Source organism: Oncorhynchus mykiss, chromosome 12 (assembly GCF_013265735.2).
Source record: "Oncorhynchus mykiss isolate Arlee chromosome 12, USDA_OmykA_1.1, whole genome shotgun sequence".
Classification (NCBI taxonomy): domain Eukaryota; kingdom Metazoa; phylum Chordata; class Actinopteri; order Salmoniformes; family Salmonidae; genus Oncorhynchus; species Oncorhynchus mykiss.
The window spans coordinates 67876145-67898325 of record NC_048576.1 but is presented as its reverse complement, the minus strand read 5'-3'; the positions used below and the strand labels follow the sequence as shown (position 1 = coordinate 67898325).

The window sequence follows — 22181 nt, the reverse complement described above, 5'->3', positions numbered from 1 at the left end:
ACACTGGCAAGCGTCCGCAGAGTGGCTGAGCATAAATATAGTGTCTTGAGGGAAACAACGGACCACTGGCTCTCAGTCAATCAATCACACTATTTCTAGGCCCGTTTTACGTATCCACCCTGTCACAAAGTCAATCCAGGGTCGAGGATTGGGAAAAGTGATAATTAGACACTGTGTCACTCTTCCAACCTGTCCCCTCTCTCTCTGCGCTCTCTCTCTCCCTCTCTCTACCTACCTACCTACCTCTCTCTCTCTCTCTCTCTCTCCCTCTCTCTACCTAAATACCTCTCTCTCTCTCTCTCTCTACCTCTACCTCTCTCTCTCTCTCTCTCTCTCTCTCTCTCTACCTCTCTCTCTCTCTGCTCTCTCTCTCTCTCCCTCTCTCTACCTACCTACCTCTCTCTCTCTGCTCTCTCTCCCTCTCTCTACCTACCTACCCCTCTCTCTCTCTGCTCTCTTTCTCTCCCTCTCTCTACCTACCTACCTCTCTCTCTCTCTCTCTCTCTACCTCTCTCTCTCTCTCTCTCTCTCTCTCTCTCTCTCTCTCTCTCTACCTCTCTCTCTCTCTCTCTACCTCTCTCTCTCTCTCTACCTCTCTCTCTCTCTACCTCTCTCTCTCTCTCTCTACCTACCTATCTCTCTCTACCTCTCTCTCTCTCTACCTCTCTCTCTCGTTCTACCTACCTATCTCTCTCTCTCTCTCTCTACCTCTCTCTCTCGCTACCTCTCTCTCTCTCTGCTCACTCGATCTCCCTCTCTCTACCTATCTCTCTCTCTCTCTCTCTCTCTCTCTGCTCTCTCTCTCTCCCTCTCTCTCTCTCTCTCTCTCCCTCTCTCTACCTACCTATCTCTCTCTACCTCTCTCTCCCTCTCTCTCCCTCTCTCTCTACCTCTCTTTGCGCGCTCATCTCTCTTTCTTTCGCTCTCACTTCTCTCTCTCCCTCTCCTCCCAGTGAACGAGGCAGAGGGCTCGGTGAAGGTGGCCGAGTGGCAGCAGACATACTACGCCCACGACTCCGGGATCCAATCAGGCGCCACCACCGTGCGAGATGACGAGGGCACAGAATACAGCGCCAAGAAGTATGCCGTCACCACCACGTTGGTGGAAAACCCTACAGGTATAAGTTCTCTCTATCTCTCTCTCTCTCCCTTTCTCTCATTTTCCCACTTCCCCCTCTCTCTTCCCACCCCCCCCTTCTCTCTCATTCCATTGTTCCCTCTCGCTCTACTTCTCTTTCAGTCTCTCTACATCTCCTTCTCTTTCTGTACAAATAGGTCAGCACTTACTCATTCAATGTCATAATCATGCTGTGATTCACTCACTCGCTCACAGGCCGTCACATACGTACACGGGCCAGTTTGGACTGGCTTCATGTCTTAAAATAGGCATGGTTCTTCTGAAAAACTAGGGACTCACTGACTAGGGGCTAGAACCTCTTTCAAAATATCACTAGTTTGAAACACTATCTATGGATAAATCTATCCACGTATCCGTTGATCTCCCCCTTCTCCCTCTCTCCTCCCTCTCTCCTCCCTCTCTCATCCCTCTCTCATCCCTCTCTACCTCCAGAGGTGGAGGCCCAGTACACCCTGACGCGGGCCCAGCGGGTGAGAGCGGCCATGTTCCCAGAGACCCTAGTGGAGGGTGAGGCGGTGCTGTCCACTCAGACTGACCCGGGTCAGCAGACCAACGTCCAGCGGCTAGCTGAGCCCTCGCAGCTTCTCAAGACCGCCATCGTCCACCTCATTAACTACCAGGATGACGCCGAGCTGGCCACTCGCGCCGTGCCCGAGCTCACCAAGCTGCTGGCTGACGATGATGCGGTAACTAACATCTAAGAGTTAAAAAAAAAGAAGAACTTTGTTATAAATCCCATTTTCACAAAGCACAGACGTTAACACATGAATGCATTAAACAACACTATATCCAACGTGCTCCTATTAAAAACAATCTGAACCTTCAATCAATATTAAGAGGTTAGTGATGCAGCTAATCAGAAGTGGAAAAAGTACTCAAGTAAAATTCTCTATCAAGATATCTTGATAGGAAATGACTCAAGTAAAAGTGGGGGTCACCCAGTAAAATACTACTTGAGTAAAAGTCACCCAGTAAAATACTACTTGAGTAAAAGTCGCCCAGTAAAATACTACTTGAGTAAAAGTCACCCAGTAAAATACTACTTGAGTAAAAGTCACCCAGTAAAATACTACTTGAGTAAAAGTCACCCAGTAAAATACTACTTGAGTAAAAGTCTACACGTATTTGGTTTTAAATATACTTAAGTATCAAAAGTAAATGTAGTTGCTAAAATGTAAGTCAAGGGTCACACTCCAACAATCAGACATCATTTACAAACAAAGCATTTGTGTTTAGTGAGTCCGCCAGATCAGAGACAGTAGGGATGACCAGGGATGTTCTCTTGATTACGTGTGCAAATTGGACCATTTCCTGGGAAAATGTATGGAGTAAAAAGTATCTAATTTTATTTAGGAATGTAGTGAAGTAAAATAAAAAGTTGTCAAAAATATAAATAGTAAAGTACAGATACCCCCAAAAACTACTTAAGCAGTACTTTAAAGTATTTTTACTTAAGTATTTTATACCACTGCAGCTAATCAAATTGAAAATATGGCCTTTGATTTCTAGATTAAAGACCTTCCAATGGATGACCTTGTCCCCCCCCCCCCCCCCCCCCCTCCCCCCCTCCCTGCCTGCTGGGAGCAATCTTTGATCAAACTCAATTACACTGTTTAAACAAATAGGCTGATTTGGAAATGATTCAGCCAGTAACTATTGTAAGAGAAAAGTGTGTACTGTGTACAGTGCCTTCAGAAAGTATTCAAACCCCATTACTTAAAATGGATTAAATTGCAACGTTTTGTAATGTCAGTGGAATTATGTTTTTAGAAATGTGTACAAACAAATTAGAAAATGAACATCTGAAACGTCTTAAATCAATAAGTATTCCACCACTTTGTTAAGGCAAGCCTAAATCATTTCTGTAGTAAATAAAACGTTGCTTAACAACTCACGTACGTTGCATGGACTCACTCCGTATGCAATAATCGTGTTGATCATGATTTGTGAATGACTACCTCATCTCTGTACCCCTACACATACAATTATCTGTAAGGTCCCTTAGTAGAGCAGTTGAATTTCAAACACAGATTCGACCACTGATCACTCCACCCATCAACCACCGAGGAGCGTGCTCTCGCAGCCCCGGACAGGTGATATTCTGCCCAAACGCTATACCCCATTGGCTTTCAAACCTTGTTCCTGCAGCTACCCAGTGCTTAATTTGGGAAACCAAGTGAAATCTGTTCCCGAACATCAATAGTAACATGTTTTCGCAAACAAAACATATTTCACTAAACTGTTGACAGCCCGTCTGGGCGCTCAGGAAAGGAATAAAGGAGAGAGTGGAGGAGATGGAAATGCATGATGGTGAGATATTCTGTATAGCTGAAGGTAATGTGACTCTCAATTAATTATGAAAATATTTTTTTTTAAATCCCTATTAGTAGGCTATTCAAAAATCAGGCTAAGTGTAAACCGCCCTGCACAAACAATGAACCAAGAGCATCACCTAGGGCTGGCTACATGTTCTCTCCCAGACTCATGGATAGACATTTTGAAGAGTAGCATAAGGTAACCAGTCCACCCAGTATGTATAATAATATGGTCCACACTCAAAGGCGATTATTCAAATTAATTTAATTTTGGAGCATAAGCTAGGCCAATTATGTACCAAGACATCTTAAATCAGTGTTTGTTTAATGTTTTTCTGCCATGCGTAATGTGCACTAGGCTGTGTGTTGTATAACGGCACAATCAGCATTTTTATTGGATTAGATTTTTTTCGGGCTTGGGCTCATAACCTATTCGTGTTTTGAATGAATCATCACCTTAGAAAGGCTGTCCAATTTGTTGTGTTAGGCTTTCAAACAACATCCACAACAATCATGTTTTACACTGTTTCAACCTGCTGTTGAACTTCTTAGTTCAAATTGATCATCACAGTGGGGTGAGTTTTAAAAGTACGATAGGCCTACTGTTTTGATGATAAGTGTTTGATGTGCTTTTCGAAGCACTTTCATGGGTGTCTGAGTGGTTAGAGGGACAATGGAGCCCTGAGTACTAGGCCATTAGGACCTGATGGTAGATGGCAAAATTGGGTACTACCAAAAGCATGTTCAGAGTACATAAAAGGAGATTAATGTGACTCAACAGTCACATGGAATTTTACTGCGGTCTTGACTCATGACTGCCTGTGTGGCGGTAATATGGTCACTGCAACAGCCCAAGTCCTTCCTAACTCAGTTGTCAGAGAGGAAGGACACCACTCAGGGATTTCACAATGAGGCCAATGGTGGTTTAATGGCTGTGATAAAAGAAAACTGAGGGTGGATCAACAACATTGTAGTTACTCCACAATACTAACCTAACTGACAAAGTGAAAAGAAGGAAGCCTGTACAGAATACAAGTATTCCAAAACATAACATGCAACAAGGGAATCCAAAACATGCAACAAGGGAATTAAAGTAATACTGCAAAAAATGTGTCAACGCAATTCACTTTTTGTCCTGAATACAAAGTGTTATGTTTGGGGCAAATCCAATACAACACATTACTGAGTACCAATCTCCATATTTTCAAGCATAGTGGTGGCTGCATCATGTTATGGGTATGCTTGTAATCGTTTAGGACTGGGGAGTTTTTCAGGATAAAAAATAAACGGAATGTCGCTAGGCACAGGCAAAATCCTAGAGGAAAACCTGGTTCAGTCTGCCTTCCACCAGACACTGAGAGATTAATTCACAGTTCAGCAGGACAATAACCTAAAACACAAGGCCAAATCTACACTGCAGTTTCTTACCAAGAAGACAGTGAATGTTCCTGAGTGGCCGAGTTGCAGTTTTGACTTAAATCTACTTGAAAATCTATGGCAAGACCTGAAAATGGTTGTCTAGCAATGATCAACAACCAATTTCACAGAGCTTGAATCATTTTGAAAGGAATAATGGGCAAATGTTACACATTCCAGGTGTGGAAAGCTCTTAGAGACTTACCCAGAAAGACTCAAAGCTGTAATCGCTCCCAAGGGTCTAGAAAGTATGTAAATTAGATAAATGTGCAAACCTTTCTAAAAACACATTTTCACTTTGTCACTAAGGGGTATTGTGTGTAGCCCGGTGATAAAAATGTCTATTTAATCACTGTTTATTTCAGGCCATAACACAACACAATGTGGAATAAGGAATGTGGAATAATAACTGGTATTAATACCTTCTGAAGGCACTGTGTCTCTTGTACAATAGAAGTACTATTATGTCCTCAATAGTGACATTGACTCTGTCACTGTTGTGTGCTGTCCCTCCTCACACTTGAGCACCGTCCTGCTGACTAGCATTGATCCAGTTCCATGCTTGACTAGCTCCTTGTCAAGTGTCAGTTGTGCAGAGGCGAGGACGGAGTCAGGCACAGGACACAGAACTGAGTAAAATAACGTACTTTACTCTGAAAAATAAACAGCCAATAAATCCACGCAGGGATAACAAACTCCAACACAAAAGACTAACACAAAACCAGGAACAATCACCTACAAAACATAATGAGAACCAGAGGGTTAAATAGGGAAATAATAGTAACGTAATGGGAACCAGGTGTGTACAATCAAGACATAACAAATGGAAACAGAAACGTGGATTGGTGGCAGCTAGAAAGCCGGTGACGACGATCGCCGAACGCCGCCCGAACAAGGAGAGGCACCAACTTCGGCGGAAGTCGTGACACTCCTAGCTCTCTGTGGCTCTGGCTGTGCTTGTCAAGGTCGTGACTGAGCCCATTAGATTGGACACAGATTAGGACTACAAATCCTCTCTAGGTTGATATTGTCATTTAACATCATTTCAGGTGTCCTGAAGTGATTCAGTGTACAACATTGCATAAGTTGAGGCCTATGTGGTCAGTTCTGATTGCGATTGAAAGTCATGATGGACCCAGTCCTGCTCTGTCTTCTACTCACAATTCAAACTCAAGTCGTGGTCTGTTCCTAAATCTTGTTATCAATGACCATGTTCGATGTACCAATGAATTGCCGAAGGGCAACGTTTAAAAAAAGCCATAATCCTAAAGAAGTGTGCAGACCTAATAATGGGTCCCAACCCAATGCCACCATTTTGCATGCGCAGAAATGGACAAATATGCAACGTCTCATTCCCCACAGGTGGTGGTCAACAAGGCGGCCATGATCGTGAACCAGCTGACACGGAAAGAGGCGTCTCGCCGGGTGCTGATGCAGTCCCCCCAGATGGTGGCGGCGGTGGTGCGGGCCATGCAGAACACGGGAGACATGGAGACAGCCCGTTGTGCTGCCAGCGTCCTCCACAGCCTGTCCCACCAGAGAGAGGGCCTGCTCGCCATCTTCAAGTCCGGGGGCATCCCCGCCCTGGTCCGCATGCTCAGGTAGGAGAGGAATTCAGAATTGTAAGGTAGAATTCAGTGTTAGAAATAAAGGGATTTAGGCACACACTGTTCTGGCCTGTCTCTGCATCTGCAGTTGTGTACGTGCTGTGTGTGCTCATTTGTGTGTGCGTGTGTGTGTGTGTGTGGCGTGTGTGTGTGTGCAAGCATGGGCGTGTGTAAGTGTGTGTGTGTGCGTGCGTGCATACATGCTTATGTGTGTGTATCCAATCCACCATGTCCACTACTGCCTGAAGGCTAAGATATTAGCATATCACATTATTACCCATCAGAAATGAGGTGTCATCCTGTGCTCATTAACTTGGCCAAACTGGTTTGCACATCATTTCAACCTGACCACCAGGCTCATTTTAACCTCACGATAAGTGGTGGCCATTTTACATTTCTCAGGCAGAGCGTCCCTTTATCTCTGTTCACACAGTATAAACCCTGTATAACAGTCTAGGGGGCATCAGACAGAAACTAAATTAAGACATTTAATTAATTCAGAAACAAAATTCACATAAATACAAATGGAAAAACCTCCCTGTACAAGACTTTCAAATAGGGACTTAGATGCAGATTCATGAAAGAGAAATGTGTTTTTAATGATACAAAGAGCAGCAAGGGCAAATTTTAAAAAACAAATTAAAGCAAATGAAATTCAGAGGGAACTAATTGGGAAAAGAAAGGTCATGCTAATTTCTCTCATACCTCCCTCTCTTCATCTGGTCTCTGCCTCTCTATTTCCCTTCCTCTCCCCTCTCTCCCTGCTTCCCTCCCCTTCCCCCCTCCCCTTTCCTCTTCCCTCAGTTCTCCCATGGAGTCAGTGCTGTTCTATGCCATCACCACCCTCCACAACCTGCTACTGCACCAGGAGGGAGCCAAGATGGCGGTGCGCCTGGCTGACGGCCTGCAGAGGATGGTGCCCCTGCTGAAAAAGAGCAACCCCAAGTTCCTGGCCATCACCACTGACTGCCTGCAGCTGCTCTCCTATGGAAACCAGGAGAGCAAGGTGTGTGATGGGAGGTGGGGGGGGGGGGGGGGGGGGTCTTTGGCGTGTATGCATGGGGATCATCATATTTGGCATAGTGGTATTGGCACGGTGTGTGTGTGTGTGTTTTGGCGTGTATGCATGTGGATAATGCTTGAGACATCATATTTGGCATAGTGGTATTGGCACGGTCTACCTGCATCTCTTCACTGCAGTCGGGGGGGAGTGTGTATATATATGTGTGTGTGTGTACTTGCAGGTCAGGATTATGCGTGATCCCTTTTAGTGCCACCTGCAGCTGCACTGCAGGGGAGCAAGGGTGCATATGCACGTGACTGTGTGTGTGTGTGTGTGTGTGTGTGTGTGTGTGTGTGTGTGTGTGTGTGTGTGTGTGTGTGTGTGTGTGTGTGTGTGTGTGTGTGTGTGTGTGTGTGTGTGTGTGTGTGTGTGTGTGCGTGTGTGCATGAACACAGACACGTACACTGTACATGGCCTTACCACTGGCTACCTTCAGCTGCATTGCTACAGAGTTTGGACATTACATTACATTGCATTATGAATTGTCTCAAATATGATTGTTAGAATAATAGTGTCTTTAATACCCTCTATTACATCAGTAATATGCTGAATATTAAGTGAATATAATTCAATCAAATACACATACTGCTATTATTATTCAAACAATCATATTTGAGACAATTCATAATGCAATGTAATGCAATGTCCAACCTCTGTAATGATATTTCATTGTATATGACAGTGTTTTTTTCATTGTTATTCCTCTCAGCTTATCATCCTAGCCAACGGGGGCCCTGAGGGGCTGGTCTTCATCATGAGGAACTATAATTATGAGAAACTGCTGTGGACCACCAGCCGTGTGCTCAAAGTTCTCTCTGTGTGCCCTAGCAACAAGCCCGCCATAGTGGAAGCTGGTGAGTGTGTGTGTGTGTTTTTGGGGTGGGTGGGTGTGTGTGTTATGTGTGTGTCTGTACGTATGTGTGTGTCTGTGTGTGTGTGTGTTGTCTCATCCTATCCATCAAGGAGTCATCTTTAACCTCCTCTTTCATCCTTCCAGGGGGCATGCAGGCCCTGGGACAGCACCTGACTGGCTCCAGCCAGCGCCTCACACAGAACTGCCTCTGGACCCTAAGGAACCTGTCTGATGCTGCCACTAAACAGGTCAGGAAACCACAGAGTCCATTTTGAATCAGCATAGACCGTACCATAGACTAATACAGAGAGTCTATAAAGACCAATGACTGTATATACAGTATGAATGAACAAAGTCATCGATTACATGACACCCTTTATTCCTATGTGAAGACTCCATATTGCATTGAAGCCAAATTAAGTTGGTTAAGATGGCGTCTTACGGGGACGTATCATGCACAGTTTGAGCTCCTCCAGGAAGTGACGTTGCAGGCAAGCTCAGTGCTGCCCCATTTCATTGAGTAACTCCAGTTGAAAGCCGACCAGGGTACTGCTGGCTGCCATTCACAACTAAACCATCCTTATCTTCTGTGTGCGATTTTAAGATAATTGGTACAAGGACATACATCTGGTATATTAGAAAGGCAGCTATTGGTGCCATGATTGTCTTCAAAAATGTGAAGATTGACCATGTGGAGGGTCATTTTTCCATTCACAATAATGGGAGATCCTGTTTTCTGCTAACAATCCCGTGGTCGGCCTTGAAATTCTTTGGTTTCAAAGAGGCAGTCGTTCTCCCCTGATGAAGACTGTACCATCGAGTTCTACAGAGACAGTAACATAGTTGGAGTTCTACAGTAAAACATATAATGAACAAACAAAGGACGGACAAATTAAGAATTCTCGACCCGCCTCTCTCTCTGTCTGTAGGAGGGTCTGGACGGCCTGCTGCAGGTGTTAGTGGGACAGCTGGGTTCGGACGACGTCAACATGCTGACGTGCGCCACGGGGATCCTGTCCAACCTCACCTGCAACAACTCCCGCAACAAGACCCTGGTCACGCAGTGCGGCGGCGTCGAGGCGCTCATCCACGCCGTGCTGCGGGCAGGAGAAAAGGAGGATGTGGCTGAGCCCGCCGTCTGCGCCCTGCGCCACCTGACGTCACGCCACCAGGACGCTGAGCTGGCCCAGAATGCTGTGCGGCTGCATTATGGTATTCCTGCCATTGTCAAGCTGCTGGGGCAGCCCCACTACTGGCCTGTGGTGAAGGTGAGGGGGGAGATAGTTGGTTGGGGAGGGGATGGGAGTGGGGAAGAGGTGAGAAAAAGGTATACTGTGCTTGTTTTGTCTGTCTCGTTGTTTTGTCTGTCTCGCTGTTTTGTCTGTCTCGTTGTTTTGTCTGTCTCGTTGATTTGTCTGTCTCGTTGATTTGTCTGTCTCGTTGTTTTGTCTGTCTCGTTGTTTTGTCTGTCTCGTTGTTTTGTCTGTCTCGTTGTTTTGTCTGGCTGGTAGCTCCATTACTGAACTTTGGTTAAGTTGAAGGTGAGGGGTGAAAGATCAGAGAGTGAAGTTTGCAGGCTGGTTGTGGTTGTTTTGACTGACCAGTTGATCTTTTGTTTATTGTTTTGTCTGGCTTGAGTGTTCGGTTGTTTTCTTTGGCTTTCTGTTTTGTCTTTGTGATTGTTTTGTTTACCTAAATAACCGGTTGTGGTACATCCATTTTATTTATGTGTCTATATCCAGCAGCTGCAGTCAGATTGTAATGATTCCTCATTTAACGGGTGCTTGAGTGAGGTTAAAATCATTACATACAGCCACCACTCATTGTCCCCTTCTTTGCAATGTGTGATGCACTGTACATATTAATACATTTTTTTTTTTTTTTTTTTGACTTGAATTGGAAACAACATGGCTGTATTATATAGGGCTCTATTTCATTTGCATTGCAGGAAGTTCAGGTTTACAGCGTTATTGAATGTTCCCGCTTTAGTGGAGACTTTATTCATAGTAAACACTTCATATGTCGGTCCAATCGGAAATGACCTTCACATTTCTATTGAGCCCTTCATTTAGTTGTAGCTGTTGTTTGACGATTGTAGTACTTTAATAAAGGAGGACTTTTAAATGAAAGCAGGTCAGAGGGGATGTTTTGGAGAAAGTGGGACTTGCATATGGGAAGAAGTTGTCCACTATGCGAGATGTAGTGCAGGCAGGGTACTGGGCTGTACCCTGTGGCAGGGCACAGGACGTGCTTCCCATAATCCCGCTGGGTTGCTCTGGAGACCATTCGGCGGCCTCAGACAACACCCGCTGGCTCCCACTGTCCCCTCTCTAGCTTTTTGTTTTTGTTTTGGAGAAAACGAGGGAGGGAGGGAGTGAGAGAGAGAAAATACACAAAGATTAAGTTAAATAGAAATGGCTAATTTGGGTGTGAGAGAGAGAGAAGGGGCTGCTCACAGGCAGTAAGTGTAGCATGCTTCACACAACAACGTCACGGTGGGACAATGATAACATCGTCTGGGATTTGCAAGGCCTTCGATGTCATTCTTTGTCAATGAAAACAAGATGGGTTGGATTTTTCTCTGAATCCAGTGGCTACCTTGTACATTCATATCAATGTGTTATTGTTGTCTGTTTCATCAGGGAATAGTGCACACCCATCTTTGACAGCAGGTGGATTTAAGGATAGCAAGAGAGTTAAATGCTCAACTTGCCAGAATAACCACTCTCACAATGAAATAAATCAAGCTAAAACATCAGCCTAGTATGAGGGTAAACCAACGTCTAACATTATTAGCTATGCTGTTGATATAGAGTAGATATAGTACAATGATAGTAGGCATAATAGTAATATCAATAGTAATACAGTATAGCAATAGTTGGATACTAGTAATATCAGTGGTACGTTATCATTGTTTTAATGCCATCTTTACTTTATGAGTGGTAGTTTTCCTCTCTTGTGATCTCGACAGTCAACTAGTATGATAAGGAAGGTTACGTTCCCTTCCCCCTCCAACCCCGCGCTGCAGTCTCTGATCTCCTCTGATTCGCTCCCAGCAAGCAGCATCCGTGAAGCACGCTTGAGTTCATGCCAATCGGATCAGAACACTTCAATGGTCGAGGGTATGTGTGTGTCCTGCTGTCCTGCTCTGTCGTTCCCATGGGCACTGGTCCACAAGAATGGCCCTTTATTTTTACCCCGATGTGCACTAGCCTCTCTGTGTGTCGTGTTTGTGTCCCAATAGTCCATCTGCGTTCTTTCCTTGTGTCCTTTCCCTCAATTCTGATATGAAAGTATTTGATGAGGGAGTGAAGGCAGTGTGGTAGGCACCTATCTAGTGTTTTCACCTGCCATTGGTCTTGAAGGACAGAGGAAAGTCATCCATTTAAGAGTATTTGTACCCGCTTTGTGTGTGCGTGTAGGCCTATGCATGTGCACTTGGCAAGTGGCCATGTGTGACTTCACGACTCCAGTGACACATGTCCCCCATCTGTAGCAGCAGGTAAACATTGACACCTCTCATCCTCTACTTCAACTGACAGAAAGGTGTTTGGGTTTTCTAAGGCCTATTGGCAGCCAGCTATCCATGTATTGACAGCCAGCTACCCATGTTTTGGAAGCTTGTTGCTGATTACTTGAACATGTATACAATACTTCCCATTTAGGGGCTATTAGGCTTTCTGAGTTCATTATCTCTGATTGACTTGTATTTAGTTCCCCCCCCCCCCCCCCCCCCACACACACACACACACACACACAAACACAAACACACACACACACACACACACACACACACACACACACACTGCTCTCTCCCTCACACACACACACCTCCTCTATCTCTGCGTCCTTCTGCTCTACGTCAGCCAAAAGGGTTGTCTGCACCAAGCTGTGCCTAATCACTCATTTACACCTTCTGAATTTAAACCTCATACTGTATGTGTGTGTGTGCGCGCGTGTGTGTGTGCGTCTTCTTGTCTATCCAAACTCAAATGAATAAGCAGAGAGAGCAGTATAAATATGTATGCTGGAATGTACACGTGTTTATGTTCATCTGTGACCTCGTACACATACATGTTCTGTGCACAAGCAGGATCTAATCTTTCATTTACAGGTTGAATTAGCCAATCGTTCCGCCCTCTCCCTTTCTCTCTCTCTGCACGGTGTGGAGGCAGACGCAACGGGCCATGCCTGCATTTTCCTCCTGATCTGCACTCCTCACTGACAGACAGCAGGGGATTTGTGTGTGTGTGTGTGTGTGCGTGTGCGTGTGTGTGTGTGCATTGGCGTGTGTGGAGGATTAGGCAACCAGACCTCCATCACAGAACACGCCAGTGGAGGATTCTCAATCCAGCCGGAGCTCTTTTAATAAAGGGGATGTTGTTATTTAATGATGTGAAATGAATGAGGTTTTTAAAAGGGGACTATATAAGATGTTATTGGCCCCTGTTGGGGCTAGGGGTCGGTGTATGGGAAATGGGAGGTAACAGGGCAGGGTTATGGTAAGCCAGACCATCATTTCAGGAGATGGCATCTCATGTTCTGTTAAATGTGATTGCAGTTACATTGCTGCAGCGTGCATCACTTGCACAGTCGCACAAATAGGTGTATATCTTAGCGTATGCGTTCTTTCACATGAGCTCCACACTGCAGTGCCAAGTCCTTAATAGATGTGTACTATATGCTTTCATACATGCACTCTCATAATCATGCAGTATATCATGTATTTGTGCATAAGGTAGCAGTAACAGAGATAATATTGGTGCTTTTTCCATACAGCTACGTTCAACCCGCCCCCTCTCTTTCCCATAGGCCACGGTTGGTCTGATCCGTAACCTGGCGCTGTGCCCAGTCAATCAGGCCCCACTGAGGGATGCTGGAGCCATCCCCCGATTGGTCAACCTGCTGCTGAAGGCTCACCAGGACACCCAGAGACACGCCTCCAGTTCTCAGCAGACGTACCAGGTCAGCCACAACACCATTCAGCACATAAGACTCACTATCACAGGAATGACACTGTCATAATCCACAATGATAGAAGTTATGTCACCTTCACCACAAATATGCAAGTCACTCACAGTTACAGCACATACACAGAGTGAGTCGCCGCCATTGCAACCCACATACCACGGATGAATCCACTCCATTACTTGCTAGCCATATCACACAATCACCTCAGCCAAATGCAGAATTCAAATACGCTGAAGCCCCCCAAGGCAACATTCTTTCAACACTCTGCACATCAAATCACAAACATCCCAAGGCTGCATTCTCTGTGTTTGAAACAGTTCCTCACACTGTAGAAATAGTAGGTTGTATTTCAGACTCGGTAAAGGGGTGCAATGCGTCACACAGGGGTCCCAGCAGGATTGTCCATGTGGTCACCGCCATGCCCCAGCTCCAGCACACGCCCCCATCCCAGAACTCTCCAACCCAGTGTTGGCCAGCGGCCTATGGGGAGACTCAGTGACAGAGATCCATTTCAGTCCACTGGCCCACTTTGAACTCTGAGCTGCACAACAATATGCACACGTATAGACAGAGAGCTGTGGTTTGAGGGGAAATAAGAAGTGTGGGCTTTCACTGATTCGTTGTCTGTAAATAGTTACTTAAACTTGAGACATACACACCCTCTCAATTTTATGCGGTTTTGAAGCCATGAGGAGCTTGGCCAAATTATTTGGGATACAGTGTTCTCTGTATGATACAGTGCTCTCTTAGTGTCAAAGTTGTATTGTTAAGATTGTCAAACCAGCTTACATGAAGTAGATCAGACACACACACACACGCGCAATGTTAAATGATGAAAACAAACCCATATATCAACTTATCGTCACAGAGGATTTCACAAAGTCACACACATACACAGTTCCTAACTCTCTTCCCCACTCTCCACTCAGGATGGTGTTCGTATGGAGGAGATAGTGGAGGGCTGTACAGGAGCCCTGCACATCCTGGCTAGAGACCCCGTCAACAGGGGAGAGATCGCCAGCATGCAGACCATCCCACTCTTTGTACAGGTCTAATACATGAATGTCTAATACATCTAACACAACTCTGTTGGTGTTGTATGCACTTGTGTGAGAGAGAGGAAGTGGAAACATTTGTGAAAATAAGTGAGTGTGTGTATTTTAGCAGATGTGTCTGAGCTCTCCCTCCCTCTCTCCATCCGTCCGTAGCTGTTGTACTCGTATGTGGAGAACGTGAAGCGTGTGTCTGCGGGGGTGCTGTGTGAGCTGGCCCTGGACAAGCAGTCTGCAGAGATGATCGACGCAGAGGGAGCCTCCGCCCCGCTCATGGAGCTGCTGCACTCCAACAACGAGGGCATCGGTCAGTCTCTTCATAAACAGCAGCTTACGCTTTAGTGGATTTTATACAGCTCTCTTTTTTAAACAAACACTTGGGCTTTCAACAAACATTCATATATCTGTTCTTTAAACAAAGACTATCAAAACAGTCCCATGTACGGTGCATTCGGAAGGTATTCAGACCCCTTGACTTTTTCCACATTTTGTTACGTTACAGCTTTATTCTGAAATTGATTTTTATAAATTGATTTTTTATAAATTTTTATAAATTTTTTTATAAATAGATTTCCCACATCAATCTACACGCAATACCCCATAATGACAAACTAAAAACAGGTTTTTAGACATTTTTGCAAATGTATTCAAAATAAAAAACGGAAATATGACATTTACATAAGTATTCAGACCCTTTACTCAGTACTTTGATGAAGCACCTTTGGAAGCGATTCAAGCCTTGAGTCTTCTTGGGTATGACGCTACAAGCTTGGCACACTTGTATTTGGGGAGTTTCTCCCATTCCTCTCTGCAGATCCTCTCAAGCTCTGTCAGGTTGGATGGGGAGCGTCACTGCACAGGTATTTTCAGGTCTCTCCAGAGATGTTCGATCAGGTTCAAGTCCGGGCTCTGGCTGAGCACTCAAGGACATTCAGAGACTTGTCCCGAAGTCACTCCTGCATTGTCTTGGCTGTGTGCTTAGGGTTGTCTGAGGTCCTGAGCATTCTGGAGCAGGTTTTCATCCAGGATCTCTCTGTATTTTGCTCCGTTCATCTTTGCCTCGATCCTGACTAGTCTCCTAGTCCCTGCCGCTGAAAAACATCCCCACAGCATGATGCTGCCACCACCATGCTTGACGCTTGGCATTCAGGCCAAAGAGTTCAATCTTGGTTTCATCAGACCAGAGAATCTTGTTTCTCATAGTCTGAGAGTCATTATGTGCCTTTTGGAAAACTCTAAGTGGGCTGTAATGTGTATTTTACTGAGGAGTGGCTTCCGTCTGGCCACTCTACCTTAAAGGCCTGATTGGTGGAGTGCTGCAGAGATGGTTGTCCTTCTGGAAGGTTCTCCATCTCCACAGAGAACCTTTAGAGCTCTGTCAGACTGACCATCGGGTTCTTGGTCACCTCCCTGAACAAGGCCCTTCTCCCCCGATTGCTCAGTTTGGCCGGCGGCCAGCTCTAGGAAGAGTCTTGGTGGTTCCAAACTTCTTCCATTTAAGGATGATGGAGGCCACTGTGTTCTTTGGGACCTTCAATGCTGCAGACATTTTTTTGGTACCCTCAGATCTGTGCCTCAACACAATCCTGTCTCGGAGCTCTACTGACAATTCCTTCGACCTCATGGCTTGGTTTTTGCTCTAACATGCACTGTCAACTGTGGGACCTTAAATAGACAGGTGTGTGTCTTTACAAATTATGTCCAATCAATTGAATTTACCACAGGTGGACTCCAATCAAGTTGTAGAAACATCTCAAGGATGATCAATGGAAACAGGATGCACCTGAGCTCAATTTCAAGTCACATAGCAAAGGGTCTGAATACTTATGTAAATAAGGTATTTCTGTTTTTTTAAGTGTTAATAAATTTACTAAAATGTCTAAAAACCTTTTTTTGATTTGTCATCATGGGGTATTGTGTGTAGACTGCTGACAATTTAAAAAAATGTAATCCATATTAGAATAAGGCTGTAATGTAATGACATTTGGAAAAAGTCAAGGGTCTGATTATTTTCCAAAGGCACTGCACATACAAATAGACACACACACACACACACGTGCCTCTCCTACACTCTTAGAAAAAAAGGTGCTATCTAGAACCTAAAAGGGTTCTTCAGCTGTCCCCATTGGAGAACCCTTTGTAGAACCATTTTTGGTACTAGGTAGAACCCTTTTGGTTCCAGGTAGAACCGTTTTGGGTTCCATGTAGAACCCTTTCCACAGAGGGTTCTACCTGGAACCAAAAAGGGATCTCCAATGGGGACAGCCGAAGAACCCTTATGGAAACCTTTTTTTAAGAGAGTGTACACACTAACCTCCACACCTCCCCCCTTCTCTTTCTCTCTCTCTCTCTCACACACACAAGCATATGCACACAGACCACAATCAAATATGACATCTTTCTCTATCTCTCCCTGGGCTCTCTCCATCTTCTTTTAATAATGTGTGCTGACTAATCAAACATGATATCTCTGCCTCCCATCTCTCTTTCCCCATCTTGCTTGCTCAATGTTGTCCTATGTACACATTAGCATTTTGGGTACTCATCATAACTGTCAAAGCATAGAGGCAATGACAAACAACCTCTTGATATCCCTCCCTCCCTCCCTCCCTCCCTCCCTCCCTCCCTCCCTCCCTCCCTCCCTCCCTCTTTCCATGTCTCCCCACACCCCTCCCTCCCTCCCTCCCTCCCTCCCTCTTTCCATGTCTCCCCACACCCCTCCCTCCCTCCCTCCCTCCCTCTCCCTCTTTCCATGTCTCCCCACACCCCTCCTTCCCTCCCTCCCCACACCTCTCCCTCCCTCCCTCCCTCCCTCCCTCCCTCCCTCCCTCCCTCCCTCCCTCCCTCCCTCTTTCCATGTCTCCCCACACCTCTCCCTCCCTCCCTACCTCCCTCCCTCCCTCCCTCCCTCCCTACACCTCTCCCTCACAGCCACCTATGCAGCAGCCGTTCTCTTCCGTATCTCGGAGGACAAGAGTTCTGACTACAGGAAGCGTGTGTCCGTGGAGCTCACCCACTCACTGTTCAAACACGACCCTGCAGCCTGGGAGATGGTAAGCCTCTGCCTCTGACGCCGCCTATAGCCTGGGAGCGATCAGTACAAGGATCAGTCAGTAGTGGCTGGCCCTGTTTGAACACCTTTAAGGTTGATCTCAGTTGTCTATAAGGGCTTGACTGGCTTACACCCTTGGATTGCTTTAAACCAATCCCATATTTCTCAGATCAGTCATTGCTTCAGGGGAGAACTGTAGCAAAATCCAAATACACACAAGTGGACACGACACAATCGATACCACTCAGTAATCAATCTGTATGTTGACCTTTCCTGCTCGCATTACCATAAGAATGAATCCCCGATAACTAACTCTATCTAGTGTTTGTACATCATTTCAAAACCTGCATGCCTAATACGCTAAGTATCTCCGAGCCCCACACATCGCCACAGGCTTCCAAAGCTCAATGGATAATTACCGCCATCGAGGCTCACCGATTGGATTAGTGGCAGATCTGGCATAGGTTTTAATCAATCACATCGAGCTGGTAACCTGCTGACTCATCAGGTTGTCAAGGGGAACAGAGACAGGGAGGCCCAAAGCAGACAGGTCTACTGTTTACACTACGTCCACCATGAGGAAGTATTGAACTCCAAAGGGATAGATTTACTGACTGGGCGTCGTTGGCACCAGATGTAAAGTTAACGTCTGCCTCTGTCGTTTTTTTAGAAGGGCTTTATCCGATAAAAGTATAGTATTGAAGTTAGAATGGTACATCTTTACTTGAATATTTCTCAATCTCTCTCTTTCTCTCCAGGCCCACAATGCTGTACCCATGCAAGCTGCATACTTGGCGGATGGTGAGTGTGGACCAGTCCTGTCCTACAATACAGTACACTAACGTAACACCACTTTTGTATTCTATGCTAGATGATAAACCAGGTGGTTCAAGCCCTGAATGCTGATTGGCTGAAAGCCGTGGTATATCAGACCGTGTACCATGGGTATAACAAAAAATGACTATTTACTGGTCTAATTGCGTTTGAAACCAGTTTATAATAGCAGTAAGGCACCTCAGGGGTGTGCGGTATATGGCCAATACACCACGACTAAGGTCTGTATCCAGGTACTCCTCGTTGCCTCGTCCGTAAGAACAGCCCTTCACCATGGTATATCAGCCATATACCACACCTCCTCAGGCCTTAATGCTTAAATATACTACTGCAACGAACATCTTACATTACACTACTGCGTTTCACCAAAAAATGACAAGAGAGAGATAGATCGACGAACCAGAAGAGAGAGGCAGAGAGGATTTGACACACACGGATTGAAATGGATTGACACCCACACACACACCAGAGTCAGACCTCATTTAGGTTAAGTGCCACTTGATTGGTTTCCTGTCAGTGGCTGTGACAGTGGACTGTGTGTACCAGAGGGTGATCATTAAATCAACGTGCAAGCATTGTCACAGCAAAGTCTGCCCTTGTCTCACTAGTCACGCACACACACATACTTGTACATGATTGGGAGAAAAAAATCGCAAATAATTGAGTTTCTCTCTCATGTACACGCACACACACACACACAATAGTGAGCATCAGAGAAGAGGAGGAATAGGAGAGGCACGTGTCTATAGAAAGCCGGAGCCAGGTCTCGTCCTTTTCCCCCTCAGCAGTCCTTCAGGCCCTGGGAGTGTGGGGGACCCCTGCTGTTTATATAATGCACTCGGCCCTCTGGCCGTACTCCAGAGATTGTGTGTGGGTGTGTGGGTGTGTGTGCATTCATGTGCGTTCATGTGTGTGTTTCTCTCTGATGTGTCTGTTCCCGCCATGTCCTGGAGAGGGGGGAGGGTGTCAGGGGGCGTGGTAATGGGGGGAGGAGGGGTACACTGTAGGATGTCAGCGGGGATGTCATTAAATTCACAGAGGTACCTGTCTATTTCCCCTCTGGTCACAATTTCCATGTCATTTACATTTCCATTAACTGGCCATCTATCGTCGTCAAGCGATCTCCCGCACTCTATCCCGCTCTCTCTCTCACTCACACACACACACGCTGCTGAGTTGACACCCACACTCTCTTTTCCACTGCACGGCTAATGCTCCTTCCTGTGATTGCGTAACACTTCTCTATAGAAAACACTGGCACTCTCTCTGTCTCTCTCTGGTGAATATATATTTTGTTTTTCCCCCCTAGCTCTGTCGGTCACTACTGTCTCTTTGCAGTCATACAGCGTCTTTCTCTTGCTAATCTTAGGTCTCGGTCATATGTCCTAGTTGTGAATCTCCACTCTGTCTTCCTCTCCTCTGGTCCATCCCTCTCTCTGCATACAGTAAATCCTCCTCATTTCAATATCTTTAATTATAATTCTGAACTCTATCCCTCATATATCCCCCTGTGTGTGTGTGTGTGTGTGTGTGTGTGTGTGTGTGTGTGTGTGTGTGTGTGTGTGTGTGTGTGTGTGTGTGTGTGTGTGTGTGTGTGTGTGTGTGTGTGTGTGTGTGTGTGTGTGTGTGTGTGTGTGTGTGTGCGCGTGTGTGTGTGTGTGCCTGCGTGTGGTACACTAGTCACCATCCTTCCAGAGCACTGTGTGTCCTTTCGATGCTGACGCTTAATCCATAGCGCAGTGCTCACATTATTAAACAGGGTATGAAATAGCATTAATGGAATAGAATAGAGGTGAAGGTGAAGAGATGATTATTCCTGTTCTTCTTTCCATCCGTCACAGGAAAACGTCTGCTGATGGGAGCAAAGCTCATTTCTGTCTGCCTGTCTAGTAATTTGGATGCTTGCAAACTGTCTGTCAGTGTCAATACTCTAAATAAGCTTGCCTCTCTGTTTGCCTGGGTATTCTATATTGTTTGCCTGGGTATTCTATATTGTTTGCCTAGGTATTCTATATTGCCTGGGTATTCTCATTTCTCTCTCTTTCCCTCTCTATTCCTCATCTCTCTGTCCATCCTTCCCTCAGAGCTGGATGGAGGCTACCCCCCCTATGGCTACTCTGACCTGGGCATGGGCGGGATGCCACTGGAAGCAGAGATGCATGAGCAGTACATGCCTGAGATGGCCTACGATCCCCGACAGGCCTACCCAGAGCCCCTCTAACACACAGGGCCAGGTCAGTGATGTAGATGCAACCCAGAGCCCCTTTAACATACTTGGCCACGTCAGTGATGTAGATGCTACCCAGAACCCCTTTTAACACACAGGGCCAGGTCAGTGATGTAGATGCTACCCAGAACCCCCTTTAACACACAGGGCCAGGTCAGTGATGTAGATGCTACCCAGAGCCCCTTTAACACACAGGGCCAGGTCAGTGATGTAGATGCTACCCAGAACCCCCTTTAACACACAGGGCCAGGTCAGTGATGTAGATGCTACCCAGAACCCCCTTTAACACACGGTGCCAGGTCAGTGATGTAGATGCTACCCAGAACCCCCTTTAACACACGGGGCCAGGTCAGTGATGTAGATGCTACCCAGAACCCCCTTTAACACACGGGGCCAGGTCAGTGATGTAGATGCTACCCAGAACCCCCTTTAACACACAGGGCCAGGTCAGTGATGTAGATGCTACCCAGAACCCCCTTTAACACACGGGGCCAGGTCAGTGATGTAGATGCTACCCAGAGCCCCCTTTAACACACGGGGCCAGGTCAGTGATGTACAGTGCCTTGCGAAAGTATTCGGCCCCCTTGAACTTTGCGACCTTTTGCCACATTTCAGGCTTCAAACATAAAGATATAAAACTGTATTGTTTTGTGAAGAATCAACAACAAGTGGGACACAATCATGAAGTGGAACGACATTTATTGGATATTTCAAACTTTTTTAACAAATCAAAAACTGAAAAATTGGGCGTGCAAAATTATTCAGCCCCTTTACTTTCAGTGCAGCAAACTCTCTCCAGAAGTTCAGTGAGGATCTCTGAATGATCCAATGTTGACCTAAATGACTAATGATGAAATACAATCCACCTGTGTGTAATCAAGTCTCCGTATAAATGCACCTGCACTGTGATAGTCTCAGAGGTCCGTTAAAAGCGCAGAGAGCATCATGAAGAACAAGGAACACACCAGGCAGGTCCGAGATACTGTTGTGAAGAAGTTTAAAGCCGGATTTGGATACAAAAAGATTTCCCAAGCTTTAAACATCCCAAGGAGCACTGTGCAAGCGATAATATTGAAATGGAAGGAGTATCAGACCACTGCAAATTTACCAAGACGTGGCCGTCCTTCTAAACTTTCAGCTCATACAAGGAGAAGACTGATCAGAGATGCAGCCAAGAGGCCCATGATCACTCTGGATGAACTGCAGAGATCTACAGCTGAGCTGGGAGACTCTGTCCATAGGACAACAATCAGTCGTATATTGCACAAATCTGGCCTTTATGGAAGAGTGGCAAGAAGAAAGCCATTTCTTAAAGATATCCATAAAAAGTGTTGTTTAAAGTTTGCCACAAGCCACCTGGGAGACACACCAAACATGTGGAAGAAGGTGCTCTGGTCAGATGAAACCAAAATTGAACTTTTTGGCAACAATGCAAAACGTTATGTTTGGCGTAAAAGCAACACAGCTGAACACACCATCCCCACTGTCAAACATGGTGGTGGCAGCATCATGGTTTGGGCCAGCTTTTCTTCAGCAGGGACAGGGAAGATGGTTAAAATTGATGGGAAGATAGATGGAGCCAAATACAGGACCATTCTGGAAGAAAACCTGATGGAGTCTGCAAAAGACCTGAGACTGGGACGGAGATTTGTC

The 22181-nt window shown here is 45.7% G+C and overlaps 1 protein-coding gene across 4 annotated transcripts in view; it reads left to right on the top strand.

Annotated features, from left to right (window-relative positions):
* Positions 1-22181, top strand: part of LOC110538107 (junction plakoglobin) — a 59283-nt gene that overhangs the window by 34355 nt on the left and 2747 nt on the right. For all 4 annotated transcript variants that reach the window (XM_036938138.1, XM_036938141.1, XM_036938140.1 and 1 more), the window contains exons 3-15: positions 954-1118; positions 1571-1824; positions 6232-6470; positions 7281-7482; positions 8249-8393; positions 8537-8640; positions 9322-9660; positions 13205-13357; positions 14293-14412; positions 14572-14722; positions 17347-17468; positions 18226-18268; positions 20386-20535. In XM_036938138.1, the coding sequence (XP_036794033.1) occupies positions 954-1118; positions 1571-1824; positions 6232-6470; positions 7281-7482; positions 8249-8393; positions 8537-8640; positions 9322-9660; positions 13205-13357; positions 14293-14412; positions 14572-14722; positions 17347-17468; positions 18226-18268; positions 20386-20522 (2174 nt within the window). In that variant the 3' untranslated portion in view covers positions 20523-20535. The remainder of the gene's footprint in view (positions 1-953; positions 1119-1570; positions 1825-6231; positions 6471-7280; positions 7483-8248; positions 8394-8536; positions 8641-9321; positions 9661-13204; positions 13358-14292; positions 14413-14571; positions 14723-17346; positions 17469-18225; positions 18269-20385; positions 20536-22181) is intronic.